Source organism: Lutra lutra, chromosome 3 (genome assembly GCF_902655055.1).
Source record: "Lutra lutra chromosome 3, mLutLut1.2, whole genome shotgun sequence".
Lineage (NCBI taxonomy): Eukaryota > Metazoa > Chordata > Mammalia > Carnivora > Mustelidae > Lutra > Lutra lutra.
Window position 1 is genome coordinate 116,229,621 of NC_062280.1, and position 11,844 is coordinate 116,241,464.

Sequence of the window (11,844 nt, forward strand, 5' to 3'; positions counted from 1 at the left end):
GAAAAACACATTTAACAAGCAATCAGGGCATAGTAAACTTAAGAATCATTTTTAAATAATAATGATAATAATGAAGGAACAGAAGGCTGGCTGAGGGCAAAGAAAAGGCTGACACCTTGCAACCCCCCCACCCCCACTTCTGGGTAGGATATATTGTGACATTCTTTAGGAATCTCCTATCTTAATAGCTTGCTAAAAAGGGCAAAACAACCTTGGCAATGGCAAGGCCTCTGGTATCTGGCATCTTGTAGGTCCTCTTCAGCATCTGAAAGTTCTATTGAAACCTCCCTTTTCCTTACTTGCCCCATCCCCATGGTACATAACCTGCCACCCTTCACAACTGGGCAGCAGCTCTTTCTGCCCACAGGTCCAGTCCCTGTGCTTTAATAAACCACCATTTTGCACCAAAGATGTCTCAGGAATTCTTTCTTGGTCATTGGCTCGGGACCTCACCCCATTGAACCTCACCTATATTCTAAAACTTCATCCATAATATGTTATGTGATTCAGAATGAATGACCTACCTAAATGATCAATCATCACTGGTTCTCATTTTTGTGTCTCCTGGCACAGCTAGATCTCTGTGGATTGGCAGGTACAAAAGAGCAATGCCTGCTATCGAGGACTGTGTGCACAGGATGTGGATCCACTTATCACAGCTGCCAGGTGTCTGCTGGGGGAGACAGTGCAGGGCTGTTGAAGACACACCTGCAAAGGCGGCAGCGGTGCAGGGTCCAGGCTCCGTGCCGGAGTGTGCTGCATTCACTGAGCAGACAAAGAGGCAGCTTCAACCTGGCAGTCAGGGGTGCACTAGCCATGCCCTTCCTGTCTTTCATGCTCTAGGTGTCACTCCCCAACAAGCCCCACCCTGCAGGCCCTTTGAAGGGGCTCCCATCCATGCCCCAACTCCCGTCCCCCACATCCTAACCACGCCCCCCATGCCTTCTCCCCTTGCAAGGTCAAGCTTGGCTTCTCCCTGTGCCTCCTCCCAGGCCCCCGCCACACTGGCAACCAGTTCCTCCTAGAGCCTACCTATGCCTTTGCTCATGCTCACAATAACGGCCAGTGAAGTGGATGGGGCATATGCAGAAGCTGCCCAGCACGCAGGTGCCACCATTCCTGCAGCAGCACAGTCCAGGGGACACACCTGTGGGTGAGAGGCCTGGGAGTTAGCTTGAGCGGGCCTCCTGGCCCTTTGCTAGACTACCCCTGAGAGGACCTCATGAGATTGCCCAGAGAGGCAATAAAATTTAGCTCCCTGCCAAGTTTGTTTGCTCAGGTAAAGCCTATTTGTTAATTTAAGGATTAAAAATAAACTGCCAGGGGTACTGGAGGGTCAGAAAACAGCTCAAGGAACCAAGAGAAACACTGGCCCCTGCCAAGTAGGATTTTCTCTCTTCCTTCCTTTCATATGTTAAAGTCAGGCTAGGGCTTCCCTGGACGGTGATTAAAAACAGGCCTTCAGGGCAGGGACCACCCACAGGTGCTAAGACTAAGAACAAACCTGCCAAAGGGATTTGGTCTCTCCTCCCTGCCCCTGCTTCCCCACCCACCAGAGACAGGGAGTCTGGAGCCTGAGAGTCTGCAGTAGGCCAAGCAATGGACCGCTTTTAACTTGCGCTGGAATCATTGCTTTGAATCTATTTAAAGCACATTCTTCTAGACCTGAGCAAATGCAACATTGTACCAATCAAAGAGTAAAACTTGCTTTCACAGGACATATGCTGCTCACTAGGACATATTTTTCACTTTATAGTATATCTTCATAAGAAGATGATAAAATGTTCTCTGCTGGGTTTTTCATTTTATCCTTAATCTATTCCAGGTTGTTCTCAGATCCTAAACTGGGAGGCCAGTGATGGAGATGACCACACATGTATTTGGGGGACAATGTGACTTAAGACCTTGGAAAGCCCTTAAGTAGGGACTTGAATCCTGGGGCTGCCAGCCATCCATGCTTCCATTCCCCTCCCCAAAATTATATGAGGTCCAGTTGAGTGTTTTCTGCTTGGAGATTCTGGGCAGTAGCGTTGTTGATTTCTTCTCTGCTACCTTTATGTTTCTCTCTTTGATAACATTTAAAAAATATTGAAAATATGAGACTGACAATGATTAAGAAATATATATATAATAAAAATAGACTGTAAATTAAACGCTTGTTACCATTGTCTCCCAAGTGGATGATGTGTAATGCCAAACTGATAAAAAAACAGAAGGCTAGAATGTTTAAAGAAAATTATTGAAGTTTGAATATTAAAAGTAAAAGTAGAAATGTACATATGCTTAAAATGTAAAGCAATCATATATAAACATAAGTATATACAAATTTAACATATAATAAATATTATGCTATCATTCTGTAACCTGTAGATATAACTTAATGTTATCATGACTTAGAAAGATTTTGAGACCAAGAAAGTGTATATGTCCCTTAATGAGAAGGAACAATTGTGCACGCACTGCAGTTTATTCTGGAGGCTTTTAAATGCCCCTATTGGCCCTCAGATCTGGATGTGAGTCCTTACCTAACAGGGTGTCTCCATGTCATTTCCCACTGGCACATCTGGTGTGAATCTCCTTGTCTCATCAATACATTGGAGATCAATTTCCAAGGAAGTCAAGTCTCACCGGGTTTTGTATTTGAAGGTATCTTTCCTCCAGGACCTGGAATAACTGCATTAAGACATAAGATGGATAAAGAAAGAAGATACAGATCTTTCCTACCTTTCTCTAGGCTGTGAGAAACAGCAGTGAGATCTCTGGGCTCTGCTGTGGAAGTCCATTAGGCAGTGAGTTGCTGTGACAGGCAGGGCCCATGCTGAGCCTCCTGAGACTTGGTGGGGGTGGGTGGGGTGGGGCCTGGAGACTTGTGCTGATCTCTCCTCAATAGTGTTAATAGTATTTACATCAACAGAAGTAGTCAACCCCTGATGTAAATATTGGTGGCTAAGGCAACAAACATCTCTTGCATGGAATGGGGGGTGGGGGTGGGGCGCTAATAAAAAAAAAATTAAAATCTCAACATGAAAAGATGTTTTCACAGGAAAATGGTAATTTTATATTATGTACCCTCGTATGGTAGTGAGGGCCCAGCTAGAGAAGGGAGTCATCGTGTGGGACCTAGGCAGCAGGTATGGGTCCCAAAAGTCTTGACTGGGGAGGATGAATATAAAGGGAGACATTTTACCACCTGCTTTCTGAGGATGTATAGATCTTTCCACAGACTGAGCCTTTTCTCTGTGCCCAGCATGGTGGTGACTATGTCATATACATTACCTGTAAGGACCTATTTAACCAGAGGCTTCCATTCCATTGTTGTTTAACCTTTAAACTGTCTCTGCTCCCCTTCCCCCAGGGGATTTACTTAAAAACAAATCCCAGAAACCAGCTCCAGGTAACAAAGCCCAGATACAAGGGTGGGTCATGCCAGGGGGAGACATCTGATCAGTAGGGGGTTGCATACTGTCTCCCTAGCTACCAAGGAGTATGGGCCCCTGCCCTTTGGGAGCCTTTTTGGTGCCAATCCTAATCAAGGTGTGATAGGCTGGTTCAAATGTCTACTAGGGTAAATTGTAATTCAATTGGTCACCTAGCATCACTGTGGAGTTTCCTGTGTGTGTTACAATCTCATTGGCTACCTGTGCATGGCCAGGCCCAACCACATGGCCTTTGCCCTTAAAAGCTAGTCTGTGAAACAAAGAAGGATCGCCCTCTCTGTAAGAGGTGCGGCTGTGGCCGGTCAGTTTGATTCTTGATGCTTGGTGTGAAATAAAGCTTTGCTTGACCTTCGTTTTATATCAGTCTCACTCCTTTAATCATGGACCCATTATTGGGGCACATCATTACCCATTTAATACAGCATGCCTCTGGGGCAGTGTTTTCATTATCCCCCATGTAAGAGGAGGGACAACAGAGGCTTAGTTTAAAAGTCCCTGTGGCAACTGGATCTTCAAACAATATGTAAGGTACAGATTTTATGAAAAGAAGCCTACAGTGTGCTCAGCTTGTGAAACCATGGAGTGTAGAGTTGACTGCCCCAGTCATTGTCTCATGTTAAGCTCTGGATCCAAGAAAGGAGTGATCCCCAAAATAAATGCTAGGGAAGAATTGTACTTCAAGATGGCTGACCAAACCAGAAAGGAAATTCCAGTCCCTGTCTCAAAGCCCTTCCGGATTCTTCTTTCCTACCCCATTTTCCCCGCACGCCAAAAGTACCCAGTATGTGAAGCAGAGAATGGTATAAAACCCCCTCTCTGCTTGTGCTCAGGGCTCAGACCTTTGGAGAACAACCTTGTCTGAGCCCACCGGTGTTAACTAAACCTCTGATCCTCCAAAGTCTCTGAGTGCCACTTGGTTCTTCCGCCAGGATCCAGTCCAGGTTCCAAAACATAAGGACTGGGGGATGGCAGGGCTGGGGGGGGGGGCTTTAATCATCACTGAAGAGGATACTGTAAGGGCCTGCCCCTCCCCTAGAGGAACTTGCTTGTAGACCCCGGATGTAGGGGCGGGGCAGGCTGGGTGGAGACGTCCAATCGGTGGGGTGCACTTATATCCACTGGGGTGAATTGGGATTCAATTGGCCGCCTGTGTAGGGGCAGGGCTCAACCACCCCCCATAAAGGTTGGCCTGCGAGGCTGTCGGAGAGGAAGAAGGAGAGCTGTTGAAGGAAGATGAAGAAGAGTCGTTGGAGAGGGAAGAAGAGCTGTCGGAGCTGTGACAGCTCTTGTCAGAGCTATAAGCAATGCCAGCAGACCTGAGCCGTCAGTGGCCCCAAGCCGCCAGCGGTCCCAGAGGCCCTGAGACGCCAGCAGCCTCACCACCACCGAGACACCTGCAGCTCCAACACCAGAGGCCCCGCCCACACACTGCGACCCTCGGCAGCAGCGCCACGGGGAACGGCCTAGACGCCAGCAACCTCGCTGTGAACCCTGAGCCATTGCCTTGCTGGAGCTGCGTCATTCTGGGGAGCGGCTTAGTCTGGGAAGAGGCCTCCTTGGTGAGCGACCCTGTGGGAGCAGCATCGTCAGAGAAGAGGTTTCCTCCAGAGCAGCCTTGCCAGAGCGGCCTCCCCGGAGCAGCCCTGTCCGGGGAGCGACCTCATTAGCAGCGGCCTTGTCTGGAGTGGTGGCCTCCTCTGGGGAGCAGCCTTGTCAGAGTGGCGTCATGGGGAGCAGAGTCTGTGTCATCGGTGTTGTCCTCCTTGTCATCGTCACTGTCGTCATCGCCTCTTTGTTGTTGGGAGCGACCTCGTCCTGGGAGCGACTTCCTCCAGAGTGGCCTCTGTAACTGCAGTCATGACAAACATGCCTTTAGACTTAACTGGTTATTACATGTTAACTGCATTGTTTAGTTATATATAAAAATATGACTCTAAATCAATAGAAACTTTTTGAACAAAATGGGTTGTACAATAAAATAAAACCATGTATAATCTAAAGGACTATATGTCTTTGAATAAGAAGTTTTAAAACTTCAGTTTACGTGATGTTATTGAAAGAATCTAAACCTTTCTGATGACATTATCATTTTAAGAAGAGTATCTAAAATTGAATTTCCTTCCATAGTGTCTTTCATTATATATATATATATATATATATATATATATATATATATTTTTTTTTTTTTTTAATCTTCCCAAATACCTCTGGAACCCTTTTCTCAGGCATTTGGGCTTCATGTCTTTTTTTTTTTTTTTTTTTTTTTTTTTTTTTAAGATTTTATTTATTTATTTGACAGAGAGAAATCACAAGTAGGCAGAGAGGCAGGCAGAGAGAGAGGAGGAAGCAGGCTCCCTGCTGAGCAGAAAGCCTGATGCGGGGCTCGCACCCAGGACCTGGGATCATGACCTGAGCCGAAGGCAGGGGCTCAACCCACTGAGCCACCCAGGTGCCCCTTTCATTATATTTTGTATTGTGGACACTTTTAAATGTACACAAGAGCCAGGATAATGATTCACTGATCTGGGGTTCCTGGATTAAATATCTACCTTTGCCAGTTTTGTTTATTCTGCAACCACCCCCCCCCCCTCATTTTTTTCTGGATTCTTTGAAAGCAAATTCAGAAATTGTGATAATTTCTATGTCAAATAAGGTTCTGAAAATAAACACTTTATAAGGAAACTGTAGGAAAAGCAAAGGAATTGTCTTGCCAGCAAGACAGGATTGAGAGTCCAGAGGGATGGAATGTCTCATCTGTGGCTGTTTGCTTAAGAGAGCTCCTGGGAGGGAAAGGACTGATGACCTAGCTGGGAGAAAACTGTTGATAGCTATTTTTCAGCTATCTGTCACTTGCTTTCATTTACCCACAGGCATTGTAAAAAGGAGTTTTGCATTTCACAGCAGAGGAGCCAAGGTTTGCTTGGTAAAAAAGGCCCAGCTGGAAGGGGGTGCCTGAGAATGGCTGGAAGCCTGGTGAGGGGCAGCAGATCCCCAGCTCTGGGGAAGGTTCTTTCTTGCTATCAGTTGTAAACAGGTAAGATTGGAGCCAACCCATCCACCTGACCTCTGGAAGAACTTTTGACTCCCTTTTAGCTGACCTATAGTGTGTGGGAATTGGGACACCCTGTTCCAGGATAGAAAACCACCCCACCTCTGTGTCCAGGTAGAACCCTGCAGCCCACTGAGAATAAAGCTTTTGCTGGATGGCACTGCTTCTGAAGGAACGTCTGTGACCAGCAAAGTCAATAATACAAGCTCAGAGCCACATTAAAATCATCACCGATGAAAGCAGGCTAAACAACTGTCAAGACAGGCCATCTATTAAGAAAGGAGATTTGGTTAAGTATACTGAAAAATATCCTAGCCAACAAAGCAGAGACAGACATACTGAGCTGATGAGTGGCTTGAGGGGAGAATTGCCTGTATCACCTGTTGTTTTTAAATTATAGAGTGATTGGGCAGACACACACCACAGTTACTATTTGGAGTATAACCTGCCTCATACATTGAAGTGAATTCACTTTCTTTCACCAACAGAGCTGAACTTGATTGAGCATTCAGAAGCAGTCACCAAAAGAAAGTAGAAGACCCATGGCAATGATCTATGAACAAAACTTCTCTGCTACTCTTGGACTCCCGTTCTCCTGTTTACTGCACATCTTCTGCTGCAGAGCTCACTGTGGAGATGAGAATGGTAATTAGGAGGAGGCACTAGCAGGTCACTTGGCTCAGAAGTCTCCCAGAGGAGAGAGTTCTGGTAAGTGAAATGAGTGGGCATCACCATTGCCAAGGCTACTGATGTGTGCACAAAGCAACACAGAGGAACATGGGAAAAGCTTTGTAGTTCAAGGCCTGGGATACCACAGCTTTAGTTTGCTCTCCCTTCTCCCAAAATACCTCCTGCCTTGGTGGAAGATGGGTCAGGTGATGGGCAATACATCATCCTTCTGAAGAAGCACCCAGTTTTTTGGATTTCCTGGGTAACCTTCCTTTCTCTTTTTGTTTACTGTGGTGATGGTGCTCTGAGGAAGCATTTAGCAACCACCATCGGGGCAAAGAAATGTCAGAGGCTGACACTCACAGGTGGTGATAGAGAAGGGCAGGGAATGAGAGACAGGGAAGCAGGCAAAGGTCCCATCTTATGAGAAGAGATGAGAGCTCGCCAGCAAACATGTGACCCTGAGGAGTAGCATGCTAGAGAGAAACACAATTTTCTCACCTGTTCATGAGAACTATAATACTGGGATAGTTGCAAACTTCTGTTTCTTATGATTTCCCTAATAGAGACAACAGAAGAGAGGCACAATGAGTTGAGGACACAGACTGAGGACTCCAGAGGACCTGAGTCCACCAAGTTCTCAAGTAGATTGTGAGGAATATCCAGAGAGATCACCCTGCACAACTCTAGGGAATGTTAGTCACACACATAAAAGGTGAACCAGGCCCCTGGTGTGTAGAATCTAAAGAACTCTCACTCTTTGGAATGTGCTAGGGCAATAAGGAGCAATAAAGTTGATAATCACCCTGAAAAAGTTGTAGATGTTTTTTACAAAGTCTGCTAAGGTTTGTCTTAGAAGGCAACAGAAATTAGAATACATGGTAAGGAGGTATTGAAGAATAGAGAAAATAGAAATATCATCAAGCTCAAGTAGAAGAAAGATGGTCATCTGGCAGGACTGGGTAGCAATACCTTGACTCAGAAACTCAAGAGGGCATATGTAGAGGGTGGGATACATAATTAAGTGTAATTGGGGCACAGTGACTCTCCTAGACCTGTGATTTCTAAGTGAGATATGCCTGATGCCCAGGAGAGAGACAGGAGCTAGCTATCTAAACCCAGCAGCCTTTTGGTAACTTTAGCTGGTAATGAAGTTAATGAGAGGCTGTGTACAAAAGGAATTGGTAGGCCCATCTTAGGGCTTTGGCCTAAAAGTAAACCCAAGACCATGTGGGAAGATTTTATTATGGCAAAGCAGATAGTAGTGAAACTGATGTGTGAGTCTAGAGTCAAATGGAGCTCATCAGTGGAATAACCCAAATCAGAGATGAAAGACTTCCAGGGTGACTTTTTCAAACCCAGTATGGAGCCCAACCTGGGGCTTGAACTCACAACCCTGAGATCAAGACCTGAACTGAGATCAAGAGTCCCTTTCTTAACCAAATGAACCACCCAGGTGCCCCCTCATCATTGCTATTTTAAAATCAATTGGACAAAAATAGGAATAGATGTTTTCTCAACACAAGTTCTATCAATAAATCATCTACTTTCACCACTGAGTCTATCACATGTCAATTAATAAAACTCATTTCAAATAACTGTAAATATTAGTAATTATCTGGCTTAAATTCAACTAGTTTTAATTACCAGGAGAAAGCCTAGATCCCCAACTTGGCTGGTTAAAAAATGGTGAGCAAGTATCTCTAAAGACATCAATAGGCTCAGTCCCATCTTGCTGAGTGGCACATAGCAGGCAAGGAGTAGATGTGTGTGGGCCCAGAGAAGAAGAGATGATGAATGAGCAGAATCAGTTGAACAGGCAAGGAAGAAGGAAAAGCAGAAGGAGGTGATAGGGAAGATCGAGAGCCCCTAAATCCAAGATGTACACAAGCACTTGCTTGTGCATCACTGGGGCCACCTGGTCCTGTGCCAGTAGCCCTTTCTTCCAGGAGCTACACACTACAGGGCACTGTGGGAGGCAGGAAGTTTTCAAGCAGGTCACCAGGACTCCAGCCTCAGGCCTTAAAGCCAAGGTTGAAGTGCCCTAGAGAAACCTGGGGATCCTGTGGCCCTGCTAGTCAGTGTCCTGCACATTCCAGTGCCTTTCCTTTAAGTCCTGACTATCCTCTCCCTGATTGTCCACACCTGCAGATTAGTCAGTGAGTGGATGGCCTTTGAAGAGAGGTTAAGTATCCTTGAGCATTTTAAGAGCCAAGGTATACTTGGCAGGAACTGGTTTCAGTCTTTAGCTGCATGAATTTCACCACCTGGTTAAGGTGTAGCTGTGACATACTTAGAAAACCTTTCCTTAGGGCCACAGCTTATTTGGATACTGTGCCAAGCATGGGCATAAGAGCTTTGGGCAAATTAATGTGTCCCAGTTAGTTTAAACAAATAAAAGGAAGGAAGGGAGGGAGAGGGGGGAGGGAGAGAGACAGAGATAGAGAGGAAGGAAGGAAGAAAAGAAAGAAAGAAAGAAAGAAAGAAAGAAAGAGAAAGAAAGAAAGGAAGAAGGAAAGAAAGGAAGAAGGAAAGAAAGGAAGAAGGAAAGAAAGGAAGAAGGAAAGAAAGGAAGAAGGAAAGAAAGGAAGGAAGAGAGAGAAGGAGAAAGGAAATGAAAGGAAAAAAGTAATCCAAGATGTATGTATAATATGATGTAGACAGTAAGTATGGAGACATGCAGATGATGGCCAGTTGGGTCTAGCATGTAGAAATAGAGAATATGGAATGCTAAACCAGGAGAGACAAGTAGTGTGTTTGTTCCGAGTGTCTACACTGTGTCAGCCACCTGTGTTGGGCTGTCCTGGCTTACAGGACAGCCCAGTTCCTGCCAAGTATAATGGGCTTACCAGGCCCATTGCACTTAGTCAGGTCCCCTGAACATGCAGAGTTCCCAGGGTGGACAATGCTCACTCCCCTAAAATCTTTCTGAGGTGGCAGCTTTAAATAGGCTCAATGTCTCTCCACTTAGATTGCCTGTCTGATGGGGTGCCGGGCTGACCATCATCAATGCTCTTGATAAGATTCCCTCTTTCTGAAATCTCGAGCCATCCTGTACTGCCTTGCCTGACAGGGCAGTCCAGATTCCTCTAGGGGTGTCTTCAGGGGGAAGAATATGCATATTTGTGTAGATTAGCACTTGGAATTAGGAAGTGTCCTGGTACCCCAATAACTCACTATAGGAGCCCAGCCTCTCCCAATAGATGTCCTGGTTCGGATTCCAGGCTCCCCTGACTAGTGTCACCCACACAGGTGCAGTATGTACTCTGTCAGCTGGTGTTTGGCTCTTGGAGCCTGTTAGGCTCGGGCTGGTCCCCAAAGCTGCATAGCATCCAGAGGGGACAGGGCCCAATCCTCCCCATATATTCCTGAGGTGGCAGCTTGAAACTGGAAACTACCAGTCCCCATTTGAACTGGCTGCCTGATAATGCCCAGGGCTTACAAGTGAACAAGTCTCTTAGTGAAGGATACCTTACCCAGTGGGCTGGGCTGATGCTGGCAAGGGGACTGTGCACATTAGTGCTAAGTAGAGCCTTCAATTAGGCACAAACTTGGTCCTGCAAGAGATGAACCCTGTGATCAGGACTCCAGAGACCCTTGCTGGTTCCAAATCCCTCCCAACACTGATCTGCACAGCTACACATGCCTAGCACTTAGTCCTTCAGCAAACCTTGGGCATTGAGACCCTCCAGGCCTGGGGAGTTAATGCCTGTCCCCAAATGACTGCATAGTTTAGAGATGGTAAAACCCAGCCTCCCAAAATCATTCTGAGGCAGCGTCTTCCAATTGGTGGCACTTGGGCCTCATTTGAGGCTATTATCCATCAGTCTGCTTTGTGTGAATGTAGGTCTCAGTTCTTGGATTTTCCAGCAGAAGATTTATGTGGGGATTGGATCCATGTTGAATCAAGACAGTCAGTAGGAGTTTAGCAAGCACAAAAGACTTAATTAAAGTGAAGGTATGCTCTTAAGGTGGGAGGATAGGAAAGTTCTTGGAGGTGGAACTGATGTAAGAAAGAACTTTAGGATTCTAATCTGATGGCCAAGAGAGAATTCTTGAGACCCCTTTGGTGTGAAAAGGTGGTTTTATAGAAGCACAGGGACAGGATCCACAGGTAGAAATAGCTGTGGTAGGGTCGTGAGGGGTGGCCCACTAAACACCTTTACATTGGGAGGAGGTTAGGGATAGGGTAAGCCTCTAAGGAATTTTGGAAGCAAGGTTTCTAGGATATTTTGGGGGCCAGCTATTGTTGGAAAAAGGTCATTTATTAATGTCTAATAAAACCTTAGTCATGAGAACCTTCAGATGTATATCAGGGGGCCATATGCTTGGGGGGTGATTACCAACAAATGTATTGGGGGGTGGGTTAGAGATGAAGGAAGCTTCCAAAGGAATTTTTATCTGTTAAAGTTGACTTAAAGGATCCATGGGGTGGGGAAGGTTTCAGGGTAGGATTGCCTTTCACCCTTAGGCAAGTATTAACATCAAGACAATTGAGTCCCTAGAGGAATGTCACTCTGCCCATTCCAAGGATTTATCAGTGGGCTGTAGGTAGTAAGGAAATTGAATACTTTTTCTTCTGCCTTTGTTTCCCACATCAGAAGTAGTCCCCTACATTGTTTAGGGATTAGATATCAGAGAGTCTCTCGGGGCTGGGAGGAGCTGTAAAGGGCAGTGGTGGGCTCTCTA

The 11,844-nt window shown here is 45.8% G+C and overlaps 1 protein-coding gene across 1 annotated transcript; it reads right to left on the bottom strand.

The window, feature by feature from the left end:
- Positions 1 to 532: 532 nt before the first annotated feature.
- Positions 533 to 2,548, bottom strand: LOC125095599 (cryptic protein-like). The gene is given in 7 exon segments (XM_047722043.1): positions 533 to 694; positions 696 to 765; positions 1,033 to 1,147; positions 1,905 to 2,013; positions 2,015 to 2,076; positions 2,167 to 2,215; positions 2,525 to 2,548. Coding segments are annotated over 7 exon segments (591 nt in total).
- Between the last annotated feature and the right edge of the window lie 9,296 nt (positions 2,549 to 11,844).